This window comes from Heteronotia binoei, chromosome 1 (assembly GCF_032191835.1).
Source record: "Heteronotia binoei isolate CCM8104 ecotype False Entrance Well chromosome 1, APGP_CSIRO_Hbin_v1, whole genome shotgun sequence".
Lineage (NCBI taxonomy): Eukaryota > Metazoa > Chordata > Lepidosauria > Squamata > Gekkonidae > Heteronotia > Heteronotia binoei.
The window spans coordinates 134520246-134546895 of record NC_083223.1 but is presented as its reverse complement, the minus strand read 5'-3'; the positions used below and the strand labels follow the sequence as shown (position 1 = coordinate 134546895).

Below are 26650 nucleotides of genomic sequence, written 5' to 3'. Positions count from 1 at the left end.
GCACTGTATAACTGCCATTTTTTAAAAATTTACTGTTCACTACAGATGAATACAAACCCCTTGTGAGTTTTCATCAGTATCACTGAAATTCTTTGGACTTCTCAGAAAATTCTTTCTCTTTTACTACTCCCAGTAAAAATGGGGATTTAAGTGCTTAAGGGACAATTCATTTGCATTCTTTGATTTTTGTATAAGCAGCCATAAGCCACAGTTTATGGATTTCCCTACTGTGTGCTATGTTCACCTTTCTTTGAAATGCAGTTATCAAAATAACAGATTTACATATGAGATCACAGGTTTTGTATGAGTTAAACCAGCATATACTGTATATGTACAGCTTTAAGCAGATCACTCTAAAGTAACATTTACTGTGTAAACACCCATTTTTATTATATAAGAAACAAAAATATCACAGATTTCACTTCACAATGTATTAGTTTTGGTTTAAATAATGAAATCATTTCTTTGAAATACAATGAGGAACTCAAAAAATAATTTGACCTTGTCTTTATTTGTTTGAGGGGTTTTAAACTGAGGTGTCTTCAGAGGTTCTGGGGAAAAACAAGAATATTTGTATTAGTGACATTAATAAGCAGTGACAATATTTCTTAAAATCTTGTCTGAAAATTGAGTAATACTGAGATTTTTTTAAAGGAATGAATCCATCTGGTGGAAATGAGATGGGGACTCTGAATCTGACTTGGTACATAGTAATTGTAAAGCTACTGTTAACAGAAAATTGTTAGCATGATACAACAGATAATCAGAAATACAACTTAGGAAGTGATACCACTATTGACCTGAGGCCAATTTAGATAATGACTTTTGCCACCAGATACTCATACTATTTTCCTAAGTCTTCATTTTGTGGGAGATTAAAGTAGCCAATTTCATATTTAAAAGATATTCAATTTATAGGTGGGGTGATATATGTGCAAAAATTCCCTGTTACCTTTTTGTGGTCAGTTGTCACCATAACAATGTATGGATTTAAAAAGTTTTGTAATTTGACACCAATTCTTATCTGTGAGCAACTATAACTAAAATTAAATGTTTCGGTGTTATTCTCAGTTTCAGGGCTCAGTTGCTGGGTGGCAGGTTTAGGATGAAACTAAAATACATTTCAGAAGCCTCATACTGACTGCCACTTATAGGGGTTGATGCGGCACATCTCCAGTAATTTCTGCATCAGAAGAGGGTTCTCAAAGTTCAGTACATATAATCCTTCTGAGAGGTTTACAGGACTAGATCTTATCCCCAGGGTATGATCTATCTCAATGGTTTACAACCTTTTTGGCACCAGGGACCAGTTTTGCAGATCACAATTTCTCCACGGACTGGGGGGGATGGTTTCAGGCAATGCTCCCTCTAAGTGTGGAGTCTTATGAGCGAAAATTCTGCTTTGTGAGCTACTGGCATTAAAGTTGTGAGCTATTGCATAAATGAGTTTGCTCTGGGGCCATTTTTCCTAAGCTAAGACAAAAATGTGTGATCCAGAGGCTAAAAAAATGTGAACTAGCTCACACAAACTTTGCTTAGATGGAAAACTGGTTTTGGGATAATACAATTGTGCAGTTTATTTCTGTTATTATATTGTAATATATAATGAAATAATAATATATTTATTATGATCATAGATCAGAATAAATATAATGAAATAATTATACAACTCACGGCCCAGTTGCTAGGTCACTAACAGGCCATGGCCCGGTACTGGTCCATGGCCTGGGAGTTGGGGACCCTTGATCTATCTAATTCAAGCTCAGGATGGAATATATATGGGCATGAACAAAATGATGAATCACGATTCGTGCATGAATTGGGGCAGTTTATTGTTCGTTTCGAACCAGTCTGGACCTTGGTGCTTCATTTGATTCATTTTTGTGATTCATTTTCCCAGACAGCTTGGTACTGATTCAATCAATTTCTAGGCAATGCAGGGGGAGGACTTCTGGGAGCCCTAGAAACACTCATAGCAATTGTCCATAGCTTGATTGGCAGTTCCAGGAGCCAATCACAGAGCTCCCATTCTGCAGCACAAAGGCTTTTCGTGAGAGCTGAAGCTGAGCTTTCCTGGGGGAACCTGTTTTCGGATGCTATACCTCTTGAACCAAATAAACCAATGAAACATGAACTGGGTCAGAAATCAAATCACAAAATGAAACAAACCTCCATTTCCCCCAGTTCATGCCCATCCCTACAAAGGATCCCTTGATGTTCATATGTTGTTAAAAGATTTTCTAGTTGCATTGTGTGCAACCAGAATCCAATGTCAGTTCTAAGAAGGGAAAACTTGAAATTCTGCATAGGTCACATTTGCCTTTATCAATGATATTGTCCAGATATGATTTTCTGGCATCTGGTATGATTAACTAAAATTAAAACTAATTGGTTATGCTTTCTGAGTTGCTAACTTCATTTTACATTGCTCTTATTGTCCTACTGTGTTAGTTTGCAACACATATTTCTGCTGCCAAAGTCTTCAATGCCTGGCAATTGGAGAGGAGCCAATAAGCTCTTCTTTATTTGCCATTTCTATCCTTCTTACAGTTAAAGTCCAACTGGGCCTCTGTAGCTTCTGTAGATCATTAAATCACACACAATCCACACAAAAGGACCAAAATATCTTACTCCTATCAAGGCCTTTTTCTGCTTGTACCACTTCTTCACATTACCCTACAGCAGTGGCACATAGAATGCACACATATAGAAAACTGTTGTTTCATTCAAACTAGATCTGGAGTTAGAAAATGCTGTTGTACTAGGAGCCCTTGTAATTCTATTATGAATGCTTAAGTATGAATAATTTTATATGAGTATTTGTGTATGTGTGTGCATTCTATGCATTTTAATTCCCCTAAATTCATATTCATATGTATTTTAATTCCTCTGAATTCAAATCCTGGAAACTGTAAGATGCATCAAATGCTGGAGATCAACTGTTTGAATCTATTCATATCATCTCTAGTATCCACTGATTGCAGTTTGTGACCTTTCTACTCTGCCTTTCTGACCCACTGGCTAAGTGTCAAATTATCAGCCCACAATCTAAGAGTCATCAATATAAACCAAAGCTGCAGCCCTGGTCTGTCAGATTCAGGAGAGGTTTGGATTTAGTGCAGGAAAATTTTATGCAAAGAGTTGTGAGACTTTTAAAATTCAAAATGCCAGTTCTTTTTTCCTTAGGGAAATTGTATCTTCTAAGGATGGTCATGAACCAGCTCATGAACTAAAGTTTGTGATGAATTTTGGCTGGTTCATGGTTCACAAACTGAAGTTCATGACATCTCAACTGGCACCAACTTTCCTTAAGCTTTCAAGCAGTTTGTGGAGATTTGTGCTGGTTTGTGAATGGATGTATTTCCAGACTGTCTTCATGCAAACAAAATGTTTACCAAACTTCAAAGCAAGCCTTGGAAATACTGTTGTCTCTTTCAAAGTAGTCAAGTAAGTTTCAAGAGAGCTCCCCTCCTTTGCCTGCATTCTTTTGTGCTCACTTCCCATTTTCTTGCACAGAGCTTGTAACATCCCAGTCCCCTTGCTTGGATTCCTGACTGTGCTTTGAGATCGGTCTTTTTTAAGCTTTCAAAGCTTAAAAGTGGCACTGGGTTCTGCTGGGCACTCTGTACATCATGTTAGTTCTGCTGGGCTTGCAAAAATGCCCCTTGCCTTCAGTTTATACTGCAGAGATTCTCTGGGACTTCGATTTTGTTCTACTGGGTTTCTATTGCCTTTTTTAAAATTTGCTTTCTCCCAATCCATTGGAAACCATGGAGGCACCTTATTTGGGGAGATGTGACTAAGATCTCATAAATCCAATTCTCACCAAATGTAGGCAAGTATGAGAGAATCAGCTGGAAGTCTCCTGTGTGTGTGGTGTCTATAGCTTGCATAGGATCTGTTTTATACACTCCTGAACCTCCTGAACTTGTGCCTATCAAAATGTCCACCGGTCAACTGTCATTTCCCCAGAAAGCTCTTTTTAGAGGCATCTATTTTTTTTGGGGGGGGGGGGGTCAAAACTCAGACCTTGTAAGTCTTATTGTCACCAAACTTGGAAGGCAGGTAGAGGAGAGTAAGCCAGAGACACACTGTGAATTTTGTGTTTCTAGCACAATGTGGAGGGCATTCTACCATACCACTAACTCAAACTGAGCTGGTTCATTTGGCTCTTAAAAGTTTATGATAGTTTGTGCCATGAACGAAACTGTATTTTCCTGGTTTGTGCCCATTCCTAATATCTACCTTAATTAAATGAGTCAATTTGAGTTTCATGCCTTAATACAATCTAAGACCCAAGTGAGCTATGTTAATTAGCAGTATCAGTTTGCTAATTTTCCTCAGGAATCCTTCACAAAGCATGGGACATTTTAATACATACAATAATCTACTGAAATATGAATCCTATAGAAATGTCATATGGGGCTCATGTAATATAGGACTATCATCACAAAACTCCTTACTGGATCCAAGCTATAACGTGCATATTTAAAGATACAGTGACTTCCTAATGATTCAGAAGAAATTTTAACTTACTAATGGGAGCTGGTGCAGAAGATCATCTACAGTGACACCATCATAATTTTCTAAGAACACAGGTTCGAGCAATCCTGTTCTGTCCTGTTCAGAAGTGATAGGATCGTCTTGACTATGGGCAGAAGATAAAGATAAATTTTGTTGAACTCAGAGCAGTGCATTAATCTCAGTAACTATCTATTTTATAAAATTTTATTAGTCTTTATTAAAGTGATATAGACTGTCTAGTTTTACGTTATAACATTGTCAATCCTATCCCTGTTTCCTCAGTAAACAGTCCATTGAGTTCCAAAATGGTTCAGTATATTAAAGCATCAGGAAAGATAGTGACTCAACTTGAGTCAAGACTGAAACAAACAGCTCAAACATAAACTTTATACTATGCAAAAGCCTGTAAAAGCTATGGTTCCCCTACACCCACCACCCCCCAGTTCCCATCTTCTAGATTCTCACAATCCAAAGCATTCTGTTCCCATAGTCCTGCCAGGTGCAATGTCTTTGATAACACAGAGCAAAAAACTCCAGTCCCAAGGTATCTCTCTTACCACTAGCCACAGAGTTTCAGCAAGCATGCAAACAAGCATCTCTAGGCAAAACAACAAGTAGAAAATAATGTAAATATAGAGCATTAGCTGAGTTACATTTCTTTTAATCCATTATTGGCAAGGATACTTGACATGCTACCCCCTTCAAGCCTCCTCAGGGCCCCGATTTATTTGGATTTTGGCAATGGAATTTACTGATTAACCGGGGTGCAGCAGCATGCTCAGCTCATACTCACTCATTGTGTGAAACAGGAAAATGCAACCATCAAATGAAATAGTAAAGAAAAGGTAAAGGTAATCCCCTGTGCTAGCACCAGTCATTTCCAACTCTAGAGTGACATTGCTTACACAATGTTTTCATGGCAGACTTTTTACGGGGTGGTTTGCCATTGCCTTCCCCAGTCATTTACACTTTACACCCAGCAAGTTGGGTACTCATTTTACCGACCTCAGAAGGATGGAAGGCTGAGCCAACATGAGTCAACCATGAGCCAGCTACCTGAACCCAGCTTCTGCCAGGATCAAACTCAGGTCATGAGCAGAGCTTGGACTGCATTACTACAGTTTACCACTCTGCGCCATGGAGCTTCCTGATACTAAAGAACCCGTCCCACCCCCCGTCTAATTCGAGAGTCCAGTATTTTCTCTGCCTCATGGTGCGGTTGATTCTGGACCATCACTGGATCCAGAGCTATTGGTCAGGAGTACCATCTGCTGTCACCAGGGTTGCATTTTAATAAGCTGCAATGAAAGGTTGGATGTAAATAGCTATACATTTTTGGCAAATTTTACCACTTTGTTACTTTGTTAACCAGTCTTTTGACCTGAAATGGACCAATGTACTTATAACTCAGCTTTCTCGATGGCTACAAGTTCAATCGGTTCTTGGTGGAGATATACACCCAATCCCCAAACTTTATGTCCCATAAGGGCATCCTATGCTTGTTGTAAGCCACCTTTGGGGTTTTATCTAGCTGTTGTTGAGTTTAGGCCCAAATCAACTTAAGACCCTTCCACCATGTGTTGAAGACTGTGGAAGTTATGGGCACCTCCTCCCCCCAGAAACCCAGGAATTAGTTTCCCCTCAAATCAGTGTACAATTTGGAAAAATGAGCAATTGGTGGAGCTGTACAATGAGTTATTGTAAACGTATTTTGTGAAGGGGAGGAGCTCAGATCAATTGTTTTGTTGAAAATTCACAAAGCAGTGTAAATATTGCTCTAGGACCCCGTGGGTTCTTTCTGTTTGGCCATCAGTTTGTGGCTGGTAGCTGGAGCTCAGGCCCTGCTCCATCTTAGCTAAGTCACAGAGAGCTTTCCAAAACCCCGCGCTCCTTCTGAGATCACCTTGTCCGGGAATGAATGTAGGCACACCATGTGTTGGAAGAACAACATAGCCAATTTCTTTGCTGATGGCAGTTTGGTGCAGTGTATGAAATGTGTTTGCTGAGAGATTGTGTCCACTTCCACCAATATTACAGTCATCCCCCGCTATCAGGAAGGCCAGTTATAAAATCCATTGACACAATGGACCAGGGTTGTGTTGTGGTTTCTAGGGGTTGTAACAGTCCAGGGGTTTTACCCCCTCTCTTCTAAACCATAATGCAAATAGGGCAGGTAGTTATATACTCTGAAATGTCCCTTTTCATGTGGGGCCACCAAAACTGTCTTTGGACCAATCCAACAAATCTGAAATGACCTGAAAGTGGGTTGTCATGGCAGAACTGCAAAATGTTTTTGCACATGGTCTCGGGAACATATAGCTATCCCCCTAGAACCACCAACCACCTTCCCCTTGAGTTACTTGGGGAGGGCGTTGGGCAGCATCCTCAGACTCAACTGCCTGTTTTAATTTGTCTTTCAAATCAGGTCCTTAGTTTTGCTGTGGGTTTATACGCCTCCTTCTAACTGAGCAGGAGTAAACATAATGTCCACAACCAGTTCCTGTTTATTGTCATGCTATGGTAAATGGAACAGGGCATCAGCCAGGAAGTTCTGCTTCCCCAGTAAGTGATTCAGGGTAAAATCAAAGGGGGAAAAGAATCCAGCTCACCAAATTTGTTTGTTGTTTAATTTTGTCCGTGTTCATAAAGCTTCAAGATTCTTGTGATCAGTCCATATTTCAAATGGGACCCTAGCACCCTCAAGCCAGTGCTCCAGGCGGTGAACACATGTTTAATGGCAAATGCCTCCTTGTCCCATACAGACCAACACCTCTTGGTGGTCATAAATTTTCGAGACAAATAGGCACAGGGGCGCAAACGGTTATTGTTATCGTGTTGCAGCAGTACACAGCCAATAGCTACATTGGGGACATCGCATAGCAAAATGAACTTTTTGGTTTTGTCTGGGTGCATAAGTATTGGTTCAGTTATGAACAAGTCTTTCAATGACTGAAAAGCCTTCTGACACTCCTTTGTCCAGGCTAAGTGGGCCCCTAGTTTATGCACACTTGGCTCTTTCCCTTTAGTCTCTAAGAGGTCAATAAGGGGTAGAACAATCTGAGCAAAGTTGGGGATGAATGAGTGGTAGAAATTTGTAAATCCTAGGAAGGCTTGTAATTGTGTGTGTGGGATGGTGGCCAATCTACTACAGCTCGGACCTTATCTGGGTCCATTGAGAGCCCATCAGTCAACACCCAGGCCAAGATCAGACGCACATAAACTGACGAGATGGGCATGGATGAAAGCCAGATGCATGTCGGATTTTATGCTGTCCAAACATCAGCATCTGGCAATGGTCATTAGCTCGTTCGTGTCCCGAACTGCCACAAATGAGACGCAGACTTTTTTGATAGTACATTAAATCCGGAATAAGAATGCTTCCGACGACTCCCGCGCGTACTTTCTATGTTTGAACGCTCCATTGTAGCCAACTCGTCGCAAGCGCATATCCACTTCCCTGCGAGAGCCCACTCCAAATGATATCATTGCGCCAGCAATTGTTGACTCAGCCTTCCAACCTTCCGAGGTGGGTAAAATATGGGGGGGGAGTGTAATGACCGGGGAAGGCAATGGCAAACCACCCCGTAAAAGGTCTGCCGTGAAAACTTTGTGAAAGCAGCATCACCCCAGAGTCAAAAACGACTGGTGCTTGCACAGGGGACCTTTCCTAAATGGGGGGGAGGTAGATCGCCCACCTTTGCTGTCTCCCTACCAGGGGAGGAGGATGACTCACCTTTGCCGTCTCCCCGCCAGGCAGAGGGACAGCAAAGAGAGTTGCCATGCCCCCACATTTAAACACCACGGCAGATGTTTAAATGGGGGGGGGGGTTGGAAGATGACCCACCTTTGCTGTCTCCCCGCCAGGCAGAGAGACAGCAAAGAGAACTCCTGGGCTTCCCTTTCCTTTCTGGGTGTTAAAATGGGGTGGGGGGGCAGATCGCCCACTTTTTCTGGCACCTTTAAAAAAAAAAAGCCAAGCACGATATCCCACAGTACTGTGCTTGCACGAGTGTGGAATGCCATCTCAAAAAATGAGGTCATTTGAGGATTAACCAACAACGGGACCAACACTGCTTAGAACTGAAGGATGGAGGGATGTCTGATCAGGAAATTGGTTGTAAAAAAGCTGCGGGGTATAATAGCGACGGGTTAGGGATGGATTTAATGGTGAGTGTGACCGCGGCCCCAGTAACCCAGAAAGTCCAGTTCTGTTTTATTAAATTCACACTTGGATAGTTTCACAAAGAGCTTGTTTTTGTGCAATGTTTTTAGAACCTCACAGACAAGTTTGACATGGGAGGCATGGTCCAGGTATACGACCATGCCCTTAAACAAGAATTTCCTGAGTACCTTATTAATCAAGTTCATGAATACCCCAGGAGCTCCCTGTAATCCAAACGGCATGATGTGGTATTCAAATTGTCCCATAGGGGTGTTGAATGCAGTTTTCCATTCATTATCCTTCCTGATCCGCACCTGATTATAAGCGTCACGTAAATCAAGCTTGGTGAAAATCTTGCCTTGTGATACCATGCTCAATAGGTCCCAAATTAATCGGATAGGGTATGCATTTGACGTGGATACCACATTGATTCCATAGTAGTTCATGCAGAGCTGCAGTGTCCCATCTTTCTTCTTCCGGAAGAGTACTGGGGCTACATGGAGAAAGGAGGCCAAGCAGATGAACCCTCCAGCCAGGTTCCTATCCAAAAATTTTTGTAATTCAGCTCATTCAGTCTGGCTCATAGAATAGATTTTAGCTTTGGGCAAAGGCTATCCTGACTTGAGTTCAATCGCACAGTCAGTGGCCCGGTGGGGTGGCAGTTTGTCTGCCTCCTTCTCCTCGAACACACCTTTCAGGTTCTTGTTCTCTTTGGGGATCGATAATACTTCCTCCCATGTCAGGCAAAGACTTTCATCCACTGGATGGGCACCTGGACCCCATTCTATCTTCCATACATGTACTTTGCACTCTTCACAAAGTAAACTGCCTGACTTCTCCATTTAATGTAAGGTTCATGGTCTCCCAACCACAAGGCACAGAGAAACATGTTAAATGAGGCAATCAAGGCAATAACAAATGATCTGGTCTTCCAGTGAGGTCCCAGCCCCATGGGGACAGGCTTTGTCTCTTCAGTGCAAAGGTTTCCTTTCATGGGGGACCCATCCATTTGTTCAAATAGGATAGACCCAGAGTCTAACAATGCTTTTACATACATGTAACATTTCAATAAAGGGTTAAACAAAGTGACAGGCAGGTAAAACAAAGTCCAGAAGTTTTAACACTTACCATTTAGACAAGAATAAAAGAACATGAAAGACACTGCAGACTTGGCCAACTTGAAAAATCAGCAGTGGTTGAACATAGCCTAACTCAAACAGGACACAGTATCTTATTCCAAGACACTGCAATGCCGGACAACACATCCAATTACCATGTTAGACACACAGGGAAGCCATTGAAATCCATAAACATAAACACAATTTCAACAGGAAGGAAAAGAGTTTTTAAATGAATAGGGCATGGCTTCCAGTTCTGAAAAACACAAAATGCTCTACATCTTACAACAGCACTACAGATAAGATTAGAATTTCAATAGCCAATCCATATACAAAAGAACTCCCTCAGGAAAGCTCCTCCATTAACATGTCACAGACTGGGAAACTCCTACAAGATGACTCAGCCCTACCCCACCTTCCTGAGTAGATATAAATTACCTGCCTACCATCTTCTTCTTACTTTGACCCAGAGAGAACTCCAATTTTCTGGGTTATACCTCTGAGGATGCCAGTCATAGTTGCTGGTAAAACGTCAGGTCTCACAATGCCAAGAACATGGCCATACAGCCTGGAAAATCTACAACAACTAATGAACTCCAGCCGTGAGAGCCTTTGACAACATATTACCATCGCTATGACATCCCCTGACTGAGCGTCATCTCCTTTCCCCTCCAATTGGGATGAGTGTTCGCTCTCTGCCTGTAAAACATCACTCATAGGAACATAGCTTGTTTCAGTAGCTGCCCGGCTTTTGCGTGATGCAGAAGGTCCCCCCTCACTTTCTTCTTATTTTTATTGCTAGGGGGGGGGGGCAGCAGGACTCCAACGCTCACTGGGGCAACCAAAAGCCAAATGGTTGGGAGATCCACAATGGTAGCAGAGACGTGGTCCTTTTCCTCCTCCCAGGGCTTCTTTACTTCTTATGCTCCCCGCAGCCTCTTTTTCAAAGATTCCTGGATTTGCACTTGGCGCAGTCAGGTCTCTCCACCTCACAGGATAGTTGCACCCATCCCAACAGGATGGTTGGATCATCTTGCACTAGTGCCCATTACAGCAAATTGGCTGCCAGCCCTCATTTGTAAGCAGCCACTTTCATCTGCTTGTTCCAGCTTCTTATTTTTGTTACGTGTAAATGAAACTCAGCAGCATACTCCTGCACTGGTTTCTTGCCTTGCTTCAGGTACGCTATGGTACTCATTTCCTCAGGAACTCTTGGGTGGAGTGCAGTTTAGGTGCATTGGTCTCATACAGCATGACAAACCAATCAGCTGTGAGGGCCCTCCAACCACACCCCTATTACATTAACCCACAGCTCTTCTGTAGGGAATAAGTGCCCCATTGGCATAGAAAACTCTGGGCTTGAATGATGAAGAACTCCAATTTCCCCAGGTTACTCTGCAGGTTTAGCGGCAGCGCTTGTGGGGCAGCTGGCATCAGTGGCACCAGTGGGGGCGGCCCAGCATTGGAACTGGGACTCCAGCCGGCGGAAGCTGAGGTGGGGCAGCTGGAGGTCCTGGTGGGAGCAATGGCTGTGGGGCCAACTCAGGCAGCAGACTCAGGGTCACTGGAGGTGCTTGTGGCTGTGGGGCAACCTATGGGGGCAGTACCAGTGGTGCAGGTGCCTCTTGAGCAGCCGGCCTTGGAGCTGCCAGTCATTCCGGCAAGCCCTCAGCCGGCATCAGTGAGGCAGCCGGTGGCGTAGGTGTTCTCATCGGAGGGGCAGTGAATGGCAGAGGATGTAGCTTGAGCTCATGTAGAAAGAAGCTGCTCATGAACTCCATGTCATCGCAGAGTTGAGTTACAAACTCAACCACCCTACATCTGCATGTTGGCCCATCACTTGGCCCCCATCCAAGGCCTTGCCATCTTCCACCTCTTCTGCAAGTCTGCCCTTCAGAACAGTAACATCTGGGTTGGGGCAGTGACCTTCTCCTAGCAAGTTCAGTCACTCAGGGCTCGATAGCAATTTGCGGGGTTGCCAAGCCCTTGGGGTAACAAATAGACGTTCGTCCCATAGCTCGCTCCCACCTTGCTCCTTGTGTCTCAGGCTCACGGATTTCAGGATGGCACCCAAGTCCACTGGTACTTTCTCTGTGTGCCCCATAGGCTCAGTGGGGGCAGCTGTTGCTCCTTTTTCTGGTGCTTTGTCTCCGCTCATGCAGAGGGAAGGAAACCCAGAACAGATGAGGTTCTGCCCAGGAGTCTTGACGCTATGTAAATCCTACCAATTTGCTCAGTAAACTGTCCATTGAGTTTCAAAATGGTTCAGTTTATTAAAGCACCAGGAAAGATAGTCAAGACTGAAACCAACAGCTCAAACATAAACTTTATAATATGCAAAAGCCCATGAAAGCTATGACTTCCTTGCACCACCCTAGTTCCCACCATCAAAGCATTCTGTTCCCGTAGTCCCACCAGGTGCAATGTCTTTGATAACACAGAGGAAAACACTTCAGTTCTCAAGGTATCTCTCTTACCAATAGCCATAGCATTCCAGCAAGCATGCAAACAAGTGTCTCTAGGCAAAACAACAGGTGGAAAATAATGTCAATACAGAGCATGAAGTTACATTATCAGAGTTACATTTCTTTTAACCCATTATCGGAAAGGGTATTTGACAAGCGCAATATATAATGCTTCTATAGAAATTGATTTTACTCAAAGCACAATGCTGAACATTTTATTTAAATATTATAAAATTAGTTCTTCAGAACAAGTGGGTTGGTTCTCAAGTTCTTACTGAAAGCATGCCTTGCGTACAAGGCATGCAAAAATATACTTGGATCATGATCCCTATTCTTTCTGAACAAAATCATCTTCTTTCAAGCTATTTTTATTATAAATTGTCCTCAATAGAAAGCTACTAGGAGAAAAAGTAGCTAGTACTTTTCTACACGTTAAAAGGAAGATTGTGTTAATAGCTCATTACTGCTCCAAACTTCTAAAACTCTGTTTCCTTTGTGCATTTTGGTGAAGCTCTTTCTTCCTACCTCCTTTTCCCCGTTAAAATGGAGTTCAAATATTTCTGCACAGCCATTTGATTTCGGATGCGGCTATAGGTGTCAGTGAAGATAGCATCTGAGTGGCGCTTGACAGGCATCTCTTCTTCAACAGGACTGTTATTTCTTGAACATAAAAGAAAGTTTAAATGAATGCCTCAAAATGCAAATAAATGAAAACAATCAGAATTTTGAATTTTGTTGTGAACTTGACAGCTCAGGATCCCTGGGTCCCTGCCTTCCTCAGTGATAAAGGGGAGGAGGAGAAGAGCAGCTGAGGCCTCAAAACAAGGACTGTTGGGTTACTTCATCACTCACAACTGCCTGTCAGAGCTGTCACTCTCTCTGTATGTCTCCATCCCTCAATCACAGCCTCCGAGTTCTCTTCCTCCCCAGCCTCAGTGTCTTTGCCTTCCTTAAACCCCTGTATTCCACTCCCCCTCCCTTGTGTCTTCCCTGAGTGATCTCCAGACCTGTCCATCAGACTCCCTCTTCTGCCTGTTAATTGGTGCTCACTTCCCTTTTGAGCTTCTCTCTGCCCCTCCCCTCCCCTGCCCTGGCCACAGCCTCTGTGTCTGAAAACTGAGCAAAAACAGCTGAGCTGGGGGCATCTTCCTGTCTGCCAAGCCACTGCCTTGAACATCTGCCCTAGCAGGATCTATGATGCCTCCTCATCACCTCCTTTCCAATGGTTCCCTCTAGTCAGTCCTTGAGATTGCCATCTTCCTCTCTGGCCTCTAGTATTGAGGTGACTGCCACCAGTCCCCAAGAGGTGACTCGCCAGTGCTGCCTGAAGACCAGACTTGGGGTCTTCTGGAATCAGACCATTTGAAGCAGGTTGAGATGCTGGGTTTTTGGGGTGGGGAAGCATCATCTGGCATCACCTTGCTCCCTTCTGGGATTCCCATCAGGTGAGCACTGTGGGGTGAGGGGGTTTGGTCCAAACCCAGACATTCACAATTTATATTTCTTAAAGCTAACTAGCTGGTAATAAGTGTATTCTCACTTTTCTTTCACAGCGCTATATCTCTGTCTGTCTGTCTATAATGCCTGCTATGGCCATGCCCTTTTGTTACTGTCCATGGAATTTTCTTGGCGAGGATACTTGAATGGGTTGCCATTTCCATCTCCAGTGGATCGCATTTTCTCTGGGTTCTCCGCTATGACCTGTCCATCTTGGGTGGCCCTGCATGGCATAGCCCACAGCCTCACTGAACCACACAAGCCCTCTCATGCAAGCCCTCTCACCACATCAAGCCCTTTTGCCATGTCAGGGCTTCTCACCATGTCAAAGCAGCAATCCATGAGCAATCCATTGTGAATGTCTGGGTTTGGACCAAACCCTCTCACCCCACAGCACTCACCTGATGGGAGTCCCAGGAGGGAGCAAGGTGATGCCAGATGATGCTGCCCCACGCCAAAACCCCAGCATCTAAACCTTGAGAGTCCCTTAGACTGCAAGAAAATCAAATCAGTCAGTCTTAAGAGAAATCAACCCTGACTGTTCCCTGGAAGGTCAGATGCTGAAGTTGAAGCTCAAATACTTTGGCCACCAAATGAGAAGGGAGCACTCACTGGAGAAGACCCTGATGCTGGGAAAGACAGAAGGCAAAAGAAGAAGGGGAAGGCAAAAGATGAGATGGCTGGACAGCATTGCTTATGTAACTAACACATATTTGAGCAGACTTCAGGGGATGGTGGAAGGCACGAGGGCCTGGCATGACTTGGTCCATGAGGTCGCAAAGAGCTGGACTCGACTGTGCAACTGAACAACAACAACATGGTCATGCCCAGACTTTTCTCTTGGAGAGGACTGGATTCAAATGGCCAGGCAGCCATGACAGTTCTCAGGTAACCCTTGATTTTCTTTCAACTTAATCTATGTCTCAGATAGAATGTGGGGATGAAATGGGACAGGAGGAAAGTGTATGCTGTCCTGAGTTCCTTGGAAGAAGGGCAGAGTAAAAATCAAATAAATCAAAACAAAATATTCTGAAAGGAATTCAGATGTTAGGTGTAAAAATATTTCTTCCCCTGCACGAAGTATCATTTGTCAGTGTAGAATCATGGCAGTCACAGAAGTAACCCAAGAAAATTCATTATGTTTCATTATGAAAGCTGTGTTAGTAAAGTAAGCATGTCTCACTGATTTCAAACAAAACAAGCATTACTGAGCAAATACTATTTCAAAGAGATGTCTTCATCCTTTGACTGGCAGCCACTATGCAAGATGTCAGCTGGAGGCCTTTCCCAATTGTGCTACTTGAGAATGCTCAACAAAGCATCAGTGAACAAACCTGGAATTTCATCTTTATATTCAAAATGCAATTCATATGTGTACAATTTCATATTAGGCTTTTCAGTTTGATTTTCAGAGGTTGGCTCACTGAAGAATCTTTGGATATCTTATTTTGTTTCCAAGTTTTGTCTGCTTCATGAAGAATTGTGTGCTGCATATTAATATTTTAAAACTTATGTGTACATTTATTTTACACTAGGAGAGGTTGGCTGGTTATTTTTCTGATCTGTTTCCTATACTGAATTGCTTGTTAATTGTATCAACAAATGCAGAATTTAAAAAATGGAACAATTTAAAGCACTACTTCTGGCAATAACTCAGTAGGAATATTTAACCACACGATTAGAGCTCAAATCAGAGCTTCCTTCTGCAAAGTGCTTTACCATTGATACAAATATATAGCAAACATCCATCTATTCTGCCTTTGAATAAAAGTCCTTAAAAGGTAGGTGACCTCTTCTGGAAATGGGAGTCATTGAAAAACCCTTACCAGTGCTGATGACAAGGGAATTTTTTGTCTGCGTGCTACTTACCCAACTCTTTTTCCAATAACTGAATCCAGATATCTTCGTGCAGAGAGTTGACCCAAAAGTTTGCTGTACCCACTTGTGAAGAGTCCATCAGCATGTCTTGTGTTTCTATAATTAAGAGTTTTACAGTAAAGTTAAGTGTGATCTACATTCTCAGGATTATATTTTTATGTATTTACTATTTATTTACTTCAGGTATATTCCACCTTGCTCCCCAATGGGGACTAATTTTTCTCATCCCCATTTTATCCTCACAACAGCCCTGTGAGGTAAGTGAGGCAGAGTGTTATGAGAGACTGACCCACGATCACCCACCAAACTTCTGTAGTAGAGTGGGGATTCAAACCAGGGGTTCCCAGGCCTGTGTCTGACACTTTAACCACTTTACCACACAATTTAATGGTTATAGTTAATCTGTATATACCTAATCAGTCATTTAATTTACAACACAAGCTACCACAAATTTTCTAATGCATAATTTCTAATAACACAAACAGAGTTACATGAAGTAAGAAAGGAGTGGTCAGAAAGATTCCAAGAATTTACCATCAGCTCTCTTTCTCTTAATTAAACTTGACAGACCTGTGTATTTGCAATGATTATTAGATTTAAAACAAACCTACCTGTCTATAGCTCTGGAGATATCAAAATAGAATTTATCATTATCTGGTAGTGTAGTTTGCAAAATGTCAGCCTCCAGTTTTAATGAGCCTTGAGCTTGGTCTGATTCACTTGCCCCATCAAATGGCATTCTGTTTCCTAATCTGATGGGGGTCAGGGGAGAGGAATCAAACAATGTTTGAAAATGCCAGAGAATTTGAGAATCAATTGAAAAGAGCCCAAAAAGATTAACAGTGACTGTCAATGATATTCTTTAATAAGCTGCATGTATCATATGCATATCTTAACTCTGAAACATTTATTTTACAAGTTCATGAATATGAAGTATTGTGTACTGACAAGATAATACGGAACATGATCCAACTGAAGTGAAGCTTTACTGATTTCAGAGCCAGAGATTTTTACATGTGATTGACACTAGCATTCAAATAAAAAAAGCTTAGAAGTGGCTAACTTTGTTGGTTCACATCCATTGAAATTGACCTGAAAGAATACCAGTGAGAAATGGACAATGTACAAGCAGGGAACTTAAGGTGTCACTTCATTTTCCCCTTTATCACCTTCCCCACACTTTTTTCTCTTTCTGTCCCCCATATTCTTTCTATTTCCCTGCTTCCTTCTCTCCCTCCCATTGACTGACCAACTGTTCTTTTATCTACTCCCCCATATTTTTGATTACTTATTAATTTATTTCTAACTCCACCTTTCTGGGGGACCCATAGCATTTTACATCATTCTCCTTGTCTCCATTTTATCCTCATTACAACACTAAAAGATAGACTAGGCTGCAAGATAGTGATAGAGAGCCAGTTTGGTGTAGTGGTTAAGTGCGCGGACTCTTATCTGGGAGAACCAGGTTTGATTCCCCACTCCTCCACTTGCACCTGCTAGAATGGTCTTGGGTTAGCCATAGCTCTCGCAGGAGTTGTCCTTGAAAGGGCAGCTGCTGTGAGAGCCTTCTCAGCCCCACCCATCTCACAGGTTGTCTGTTGTGGGGGGAGAAGATATAGGAGATTTAAGCCACTCTGAATCTCTGAGTTCAGAGAGAAGGCTGGGGTTTAAATCTGCAGTCATCATCATGACTGGCAAGCCTCCATAGAGAGGGGATTTGAAGATGGTCTCCTGATCCTAACCTGAATTTGAAGACGGGTCTCCCTGAACCAAACATTACACTGGCTCTCAGCTTTCCCTCCTTCTCCAACCTGGCAGTCTCTACCTGGGAAAAGTCTGGCCAAATTGTTAAAGTCATGTGGTAGCAAGTCAGGTGAGTTGTATAGTGGCCACTGTCACTGGGCCTGGACAAGTCATGTGGTTTGTGAGAAGGTTGTTGCTGAGCCCAGGCAAAGTATATGACATCCAGGAGCCTCTGCTCCACCTGAGTGAGTTGCAAAAGTTGCATAGTAGTAGGTAGCCCACTAGTTGCTGCCTGGCCTCCCTCAAAGGCCAAAACAGCCCTGGAAAGCCCACCCCCGCCTTTTGCTGACAGAAACAAAGGCTTGAAGATTGGCAATACAGTTGTGGTTACCTAGCAACAGCCACTGGAGACATTTATACTATAAGTGTTGCTTATATTGCAATTTTTTTTCCTGACATGAACACATTTTTAATGTAACACTGTTGTCTTTTCCACTGCTAAAATAGCAGTGTGTTTGCATTCTGATTCTGCTCTTCAAAAATGTAAATACTTCATCTCACATAGCAGCCTCAGGTAGTAGTGGCGTTTCAAACTTTTGTTGGCACATGTCTGGCACTGTCACCCATCACCGAGTTGTGACTAAGGTGGCCAAATATTTGGTTTACCAGTGCTGAATTGGTATTTTCATGCCACTGAACTTAATTATGCTATCAAATGACAAATTAAAACAATACCGTAATTGCTAGAGATAGATCAAAAGTGGATGTTGGAGCAAGACAGAATATTAAACACAATTGAGTAGTATCCAACCACATTGCTCAGTATGAAGTCTTCCTCCAGTGCACATAGACTTTTGTTAGAGAAAGAGCCACTGAATGTGAGAGCCAGTTCTATTATCACTTTAATAATACTGATCATTTAGCCCTGAGCTAAATACACACTAAGTACAAGTAAAACAAAATAATGTCAATAACCAACCAGTTACCACACTTTCAGTTCTATTAGTGTACCCCCTACATCTATAATATAATCATAATTCATCACCCCTTTCAGAGTAAAATTAGATTTAGGAGGATCATTGCCATATATATTTTAGTAAAATATTCAATGAAATGGGCAATCATCTTTGGTTTGGGACACTCATTCAGTATTCTCTTCCACTTCTTTGAAGCTTGATATGTACAAGATGATAAAAAGGCCGGAAGGAACCTATCTTTACAATTATTTATTTATTTATTTGAAACATTTATTAGCCACCTTGTGGAGCTCAAGGCAGCTTACAGTATAAGTAAAATACATAAACAGAGTACGTTAAAATTACATAACACCAAAATATAACCAAAATGATCTTCAGCTTCTTCTTAAAGATCAAGAGTGAGAGAGCCAGGCACTCCTCCCTGGTAAAGTTGTTCTGTAATTGTGGGGCTGCTACTAAAAAAAGCCCTATTTTGTACACCCACTAAACAAGCTTCTTTGATGGTTGGGACAATCAGGAGGGCCTCTCCCTGTGATCTTAATTCCCAGACAGAAACATATGGAAGAAGACGGTCCTTCAGATACTCCATTCCCAAGCCATGTTGGGTTAAAGGTCAAAACCAAAACTTTGAATTGGTCTTGGGAGGGGATTGGTAGCCAATGTAATTGCTATTGTATTAGGGTCACATGTTCCAGTGACCCAGTGTGGTGTAGTGGTTAAGAGTGGTGGACTCTAATTCAGAGAACTGGGTTTGATTCCCTGCTCATCCACATGCAGCTGCTGGGTGACCTTGGGTCAGTCACAGTTCTCTCAGAGCTCTTTCAGCCTCACTTGCCTCACAGGTTGTCTGTTGCAAGAAACGGAAAGGCAGGCAATTGTAAGCTGTTTTGAAACTCCTTTGGGTAGTGAAAGGTGGAGTATAAAAACCAACTATTCTTCTTTTGATAGCTGGTCCCAGCTAGCAATCTAGCTGCAGCATTCTGCAGCATTCTAGCTACAGTTTCTGAATTCTCTTTAGGGGTGGCCCCAAGCAGAGTGCATTATAATAGTCCAGTTGAAATGTAACTGAGGCATGGATCACTGTGGCTAGATATGACTGACCCAGGATTGGATGCAGCTGATCCACCAGCCAAAGTTAGGAAAAGCTCTCCAAAAACACCACAGCCACTTGGTTTTCTGAGGTGACTGCTGTGCTGAGTTTCATTCAAGCTGCTAACCTGTCTTTTCTATGGGCATATAACCCTATTCAAGATAGGACAGATCTGAAATTTCTGGTCTGCATTTTTACTAACCCAGAGAACTTTTGCTTTGTCAGGATTAAGTTTCAGCTTCAGCATGGATATATTAGGTCTCTTTAACCCTTTGATATTGTGACTCACATTTAGTCCCGAATTTTCCAGTGCCATTGCTTAATAATTTGGCATGATACAAAATCCTTTGTCTAGCCATTGTTCATGCAAGTAAAATGTATCAATTTTAATTTTGAAAAATTATGTTCCGTGGCATAAAACAGTCAATTTCCAGCCCAGTGACCATGATGAGGTAAAATATATGCAAAAGAGCACACAATATCCTTAAACCTGGAAAAGTAGCACATGCCAAGATTATTATGGATAAATATAATCTTTTGGACTACACAGAGGCACGTAGTCTTTATATACAGAATAAAAGTCCAGCTGGAATCTTACCAAGTCATTTCCCCCTAAAAGCAGCCAAGCTTGTATAATATTTTTATTTAGGGGTTCCTTATCACTGTGTTTTTTCTCAATGTCTCTGCTGAAGACCATTGGAAGCCTTTCTTCAGGGAAACTTGCCTTATACTAATGAAAACCTGTTCTCCCTTTAAAAAAAACCCTATCAATAGTTGTTTGATCCAGTGCCACAGAACAAAATGCACTCTGTCCACTGCAAACAACCCTTAAGTCTTAAGGGCCAATGTTGTCAAGGCAAGCAGATAGCCCCCTCCTCTGAAATGACAACAGATAGCTTTTCTCAGACATATGTTCATCCTTCACCTTATCCCCTTCCTCCAACAGTTGCAAAGGTATTCCCAGGATTGCATAACAGGAAAGATATGTGGGTGATATTTTAGATATTTATCTTGTTTGTGAGGTAGAACACTGTGAAATAAAATTGGATTCTTTGTCCTCTCTCTCTCTCTCCCTGAATGTGTGTGTGTATGTGTGTCCTTTTATGAGAAGAAAGAAGTCATGCAGCCTGAGAATCCCACACTGAGAGAGCCTGGCCACATTCATATTATTAGTACCCCATCATTACTGAGGAAATGTTGATAAAAGAATGTAATGGGATTTAACAGAATCTCCATCTGCCCAAAGGTATATTTGGCAAAGAAACAATCTTAATATTAGTGTTAGGGTAAATACTGCTAGAGTTAGTAAACACACAGTCTTCTATGGGAAATATATTTGCACAAGAAAGTTCAACACTAGACAATTAATGACCTCTATACTCATAGCATAATCAGCATTTATTATCCCTCCAGAGCAAGAAAGCTATTCTATTTCAATCTGAGCCACATCAAAAACTATAGGATTGCACCAGGATAGGAAAAGGCGTTGTGTTGGCTCTAACATGACATTTATGCTCACAGTAGAGCTGTTGTGCAAGCACAGATGCAAAAAAAGACCATGGTTGCCACTTTCACCAAGGCAAACTTACTGTATCCCTCTTTGCAATTCTGCTTGTGCAAGCTCTTGTGCAACCAATTACTTGGCACAATAACATACAGAGAGGAACATGCCAGGTGTTTGCACAAGAATTTGTGAGCATAATTTGTGCAAACAGAACTGTGCAGAAGTCCATTTATATTTCCACTTGTGCATCTCTGGATTCAAGCCATTGAACGTGTGTTCTGAAGATAGCGCTATCAAACCATTTCACTGTCTTAATATGTTGTGTCTGTTTTCACCCTAACTCTGTAGGTTTCAAAGAAATTCATGATGTAAAATACGTTTCCATAAACTGAGCTCTAGTTTGTGTGATAAATGCTTGAGAAATGTGAAGGGTTTTTAAAAATCATTCATAATTCACAATATGTAATGATGATCAAAATAATCATTGTAGATAGTCTGGAACAGGGGTGGCCAAACTGCACCTCAGGAGTCACATGTGGCTCTTTCACACATATTGTGTGGCTTTTGAAGCCCCCTCCACCCTATCAGCCAGCTTGGAGAAGGCATTTCTCTCTTCAAATTTAAAGCTGCTTTCTTTCCATCTATCTCTCCCTCTCACCTCCCTGCAGCTATTTGTCTCCCTTCTTTCCTTCCTTCTTTCCTTCCTTCCTCCTTCCTGTCTTTCAGTTCACAAACATGGGATGTTCATGTCTTGCCGCTCTCAAATACCTGATGTTTATTCTATGTGGCTCTTATGTAAAGCAAATTTGGCCACCCCTGGTCTGGATATTTGATCATGGTGTACACCACTTCAGTTAAAGCTAGCTCCCTCTTTGAATGCAATTCCATTCCATCAATCTTCACCTAATGGTGATCACAGAAATAGATGGAATCTCTTTTTGAATGATCAAATTGTTTCTGATAGGCCAATAACAGTTCAACAAGAGCTCCTTTCATCTTGCCTTTCCACTTCAGTGCCTATTAACAAGCCATCAGAGTGCTTCTGATACTGGAATTTAGTCGGCTGGCACTCACCACTGCTAATGGCTGGAGCAGGGTTGGCATTTTGATTAACATTTTCCGTGCTTACACCTAGTTGGTTCATGCTGCCCATGCAACCAGTGATTATGGGGTGTGGACCTGGATTTATCTCCTTCTGCCATTTTTTTGATGTTTTATTTTTAAGATGTATAGCTCCTGCTGACATAACTTAAAGCTGGATGCTTTATAATTTTCTTGTGGAGAAGGCACAAAATTGGCTTTTTTTCAAATATACAAATCCTATGTTTCAGTTATCAAAGAAAGTTTTCTAGTTTTCCAGTACTTCTACAAGATCTAATTTAGAGTGGGGGAAATGCTGTTTTAAGAAAAGTGATTTACGGAAAAACCTAGAAGTTTGCTGTTAAAATAAACCAAGACTAATTCTCATTTGAACACAAGTGCATCCATGCTGGATTTGGCCTATGATTCATCTAGCTCCACACAGTATTTCCAGCAGTGGCAGATAAGATGCCACAGGGAAACCCAAGAGCTGACAGCAGTAATTTTAATATAAAGTAGAAGAATCCTCTTCATCAGCAAAGATCGCCATGACTGGAATATGTATATAACTTGCTCAGGCTTCTTGTCTGAAGAGCATAATTTTCATTTGTATTTGCAAATAAAGTTGATTGATATTTTCCTACATGAAAACAAATGTGCATGCACTTAGACTGTCTGTGTCCAATGAGTTCCTTCAGCCCCTTATCTTATTTCTGGGATACACAACTTTGAAATAAACTGAAATCTCTTTCTCTTTTTCTGTCTTTCTGCATGCGAGTCTTTTCATAAGAAGGAAAACTCAGGAAGCTAGAACTCAAGGAGCCTGAGAATCCTACACTGAGAGACACAGCTCATTAACACTAATCCTATTCAATCATTAAAGAATGTAACGAGATTTAACAGAATCTCCAAATGCCCACAGGTACTTTGAATTCTGTTTGTTAAAGAATTAATATAATTTTCGTTTCAGGTTGACAAACACAAGTAGGTTGGTTTTTCAAATGCATCCTACTTAACAATTTGAAGGATGATTTGAACTATCTTCCATTAACTCAATGGATTTTTTCCCATTTTTATTTTTACTTTCTCATTCAAAGGTCTGCTCCACACATAAGGAGGAGTGCCAGTGACAGAGACTAAATGCATATATCCATTTGAAGCCATATTAGAAGAGATTAAAAATATATAGTACTTCCAACCATGGTCAGCCAAATAAAAAGATTTTTGCCGTTCCCATCCTAGAAGGCTTAGACCTAGGCATTGACAAATATATAGGCATCTGCAAAGGTAGAGGGTTTTTTCCCATTACAGTTTGACAAATTGGGGCACTGATTTTATAAGCTAAAGGAGCACATGCAAGAAAGTAGCCCTTACCTCATAGCTGAGTATGGTCCTAGAGGAGGTAAAGCAAGAGCTTGTGAGCAGAGGGTGCAAAGAAGTATAAAGGAAAGAGGAATCTGGGAACCACTTCTGTGTTCCATCTCTTTGGATCTGAATTGGCAAAGATGACAGAAAGTTTATCTGTTGCAGTCTTGCATAAACCACAGATGCTTAGTAAGACAATAAACGTGTTGTTGTGAATAATATTTGACTATTCTTTCCTGCTCTGATCTGGATGCCCCATGCTAGCCTGATCACATAGGATCTTGGAAGCTAATTGGGGTTAGCCCTGGTTAGTAGTTGGATGGGAGACCACCAAAGAAGTCCATGGTTATTAGGAAGGCAATGGCAAACCATCTCTGTTTTATCTCTTGCCTTGAAAACCCTAAGGGGTCACTGTAAGTCAGATGCAGCTTGGCAGCACTTCCACCACCACTCTTTCTGACCTTTCAATTCTTTTTCTGATGTGAAACACAGTTTATTAGTTACAGAAAATTTTTAGACTAAACTGGACTTTAAATAAACAGTCAGATAGACAAGGGTAAGATATAGATTAACAGAAACAGGCAGAAATAGGTTGGTACGTAGATTGACTGACAGACACACAATCTTGTTATTGTATGTCATCAGGAAGTTCAATCTAATGTAATTTCCCCTCTACTTAATAATTACTTAGGTTGTTCTGATGCCAATATTTTAAGGAAGCTTTTGATGGGTGTGAACCCACAGGTCACTGATAGCTGTGCTAAATTTTTCTCAGCAGCTTATAGACTTCAGCATGAAATTTTATGTACAGAGTCTAAATTTTAGAGATAGCTAATCGGTGTAGATCTTAAGTTCTTATGTATGGATTTTAAATGTTAACTCTTAGAGATATTTCTGTTACATATAGACCAATTTTATTCTTAAATGTTTTACTTAATAGTTCTTGCTTTTGACTTGTACTGGTCATTGACTGAATAAATTGATTAACTGATTATTGTATGTCATATCAGTTTAAATCATTTTGCTCTCTACAGCCCAGTTGCTAAAATAACACTACTAAACGTCTACATTTCTGATGAACTAAGGCTGTAGTTTTAAACACACACCAAGAATGTCCTGTTGAGTTTAGTGAGACTTCTGATTAGGAGTGTTTAGGATTGCATTGCACCAGAGCAATCCTATACAGAGTTATTCCAGTCAATGTCCATTTAAATTAAAGGGCTTGGACTGGAGTTCCTCTGCATAGGCTTGAATTGTGAAGAAAAAAAATACAGACTTAAATTACTCACAGTGCCATCCCAAGCAGAGTTATGCTCTCCTTAGAAGGGTATAACTCTGCTTTGGATGGCATTGTCTGTTTCCTTTGGAGTCTGATCACAAATGAAGGCAGGTTGTGACCAAATAAAGCAGCTTCTTCATTGTAAAAACCTGTAGGAATCAGTGCAGAATTTTACTGGAGTCCAAATACTATGTGCTGGAGTTTTCACATGGCTTCAATTACCATTAATTCATTATCATACAAAATACATTGTTTTACTGCACACATACACACAAATGGGAGGGGGGAAGCACACACAGTTCTGGTAGAATGTAAGGAGGCTGGTCTGAAGGAGCATGGGCAGCGTGACTGCTAAAGGTAAACTAGAAATCAGCATTCAGAGAAACATCTGTGAAATGCTGAATAGGAGCAAGAGGGGGAAGTTTTTACTGAAGCCAAAGAAAGCTTTAGAGAATTGGAAGATGAGCTAAAGAGTTCAAAGAATTTCTTTTCAAACTGCATATAATGAACCGCACTCACTTTTTACATCCCACTTTGGAAATAGCTTGTATTTTTACAGGAATTCTCCCCTTCCCCCCAAAATAATTCAGCAATAGTTTTTTCTCTGAAGTCAAATTTGATAGAAAGAGCCACTAACTTACCAGTCAGAAAGAGGCTCTCGTCTCCTTGGGAACAGGGTGGTCCCCGGAGCAAAGGCAATATTGGGAGCTCTCCTGGGTTCTGAATTGCTCTGCAACTGGTTGGCTGCTGCTCCACAAGAATCTTTTCCAGCTACCGAAGGGGAATGTGCAAAGGTCTGCTCTGCTCTGTGAGACTGCTCCTACTGGTCTGAAGTTTGCCAGCTGTCCTTCCTGGACTAATGCCTTTCCTCCCCTTCAGTGCACTCTGAACAGCCTTTCCAGCCGTCTCATTTTATAGGGTTTATACACAGGACCTTTCTGCTTTAGAAACAGCAATCACGTTATGTTGAATACGTCACTATTCCCAGGGGAATGAATGGAAAATCCACGACTGCTTTGTTCAGGACATTGTGAGACAGGGGGAGTTAATATTTAATTCATGGGAAGCACTGGAGCTCCCCATCCTATTTTAATTTGATTTATAGCTATATTAATGAATGATTTAACATGAGTAATTCTGGATTGGCCAGAGTATTCAGTTCTAACAATTTGTGCATGACCAAATAATGCTTCGGGAACAGAGGAGCAACCATGTAAAATATATCATTTATAGATACCAGATCTCTACTTTTATGTTTTTCTCTCTCTCTCTGACTTAATTAAAATAAAAGGTCAGGAAGCCAGAAGCCAATCTTGTGTTGGTTCACAGAATTTTGATCATCAGTAATCTTACAAGAACTTGGGAAATTTCAGTTCTAATTACTTGCATGTACCTTCACTTCTAATGCTATGCACTGGAAGAGCTAAATCAGATTGTTTGGATTTAAGCTGATTTTTTGCCTACTGCCTGTAAGGCTAAGTTTAAAGCATTCTGACTTAAAATCTTTGCAGTACAGACAACTTACATACCATTTTGATGTCGTACAGGAAAGAAAACTGAGTGCCTCACACAGTAGAATCTCTTATTTTTCCCTGTCAACACAGACACTATTTAGGTAGTGTCCTGTTCTTTAGGGAGATTGGGGTATAAGCTTACAAGTAGGATAAATTACCTTGCATGAATCTATCTGGGATATTATCTCAGAGGCCCTGCTTTATGTGCCCACCATTATTAGTTCTATGAGTGGATACTCAGTGCTGGGCCATTTCAAAGGTGGCCAAGATTGTTGGACTCTCTCCCTAGTTAAATTTGGTTTGCTCCCTCCCTGATGGCATTTAAGTGGCATTCTAGAAGACCTTTTGGAATTCTCTTATTTATCAATCACTGTAGTTTCTGTTGCTGAATTAGTTTTAGTTTAATCTGGCTGGATCAGATCAGATAACTTCATTGCTTCAGCTCAACCATAGC

General features: G+C 41.4%; 1 protein-coding gene across 1 annotated transcript; it reads right to left on the bottom strand.

The window, feature by feature from the left end:
- Positions 1-33: 33 nt before the first annotated feature.
- Positions 34-25683, bottom strand: VIP (vasoactive intestinal peptide). Its single transcript, XM_060258984.1, has 7 exons — positions 25324-25683; positions 23413-23529; positions 16256-16396; positions 15636-15740; positions 12795-12929; positions 4537-4648; positions 34-551 (listed from the first exon to the last, which is right to left on the bottom strand). The coding sequence occupies exons 2-7, from the start codon at positions 23517-23519 to the stop codon at positions 543-545; spliced, it is 609 nt and encodes a 202-aa protein (XP_060114967.1). The 5' UTR covers positions 23520-23529; positions 25324-25683; the 3' UTR covers positions 34-542.
- Between the last annotated feature and the right edge of the window lie 967 nt (positions 25684-26650).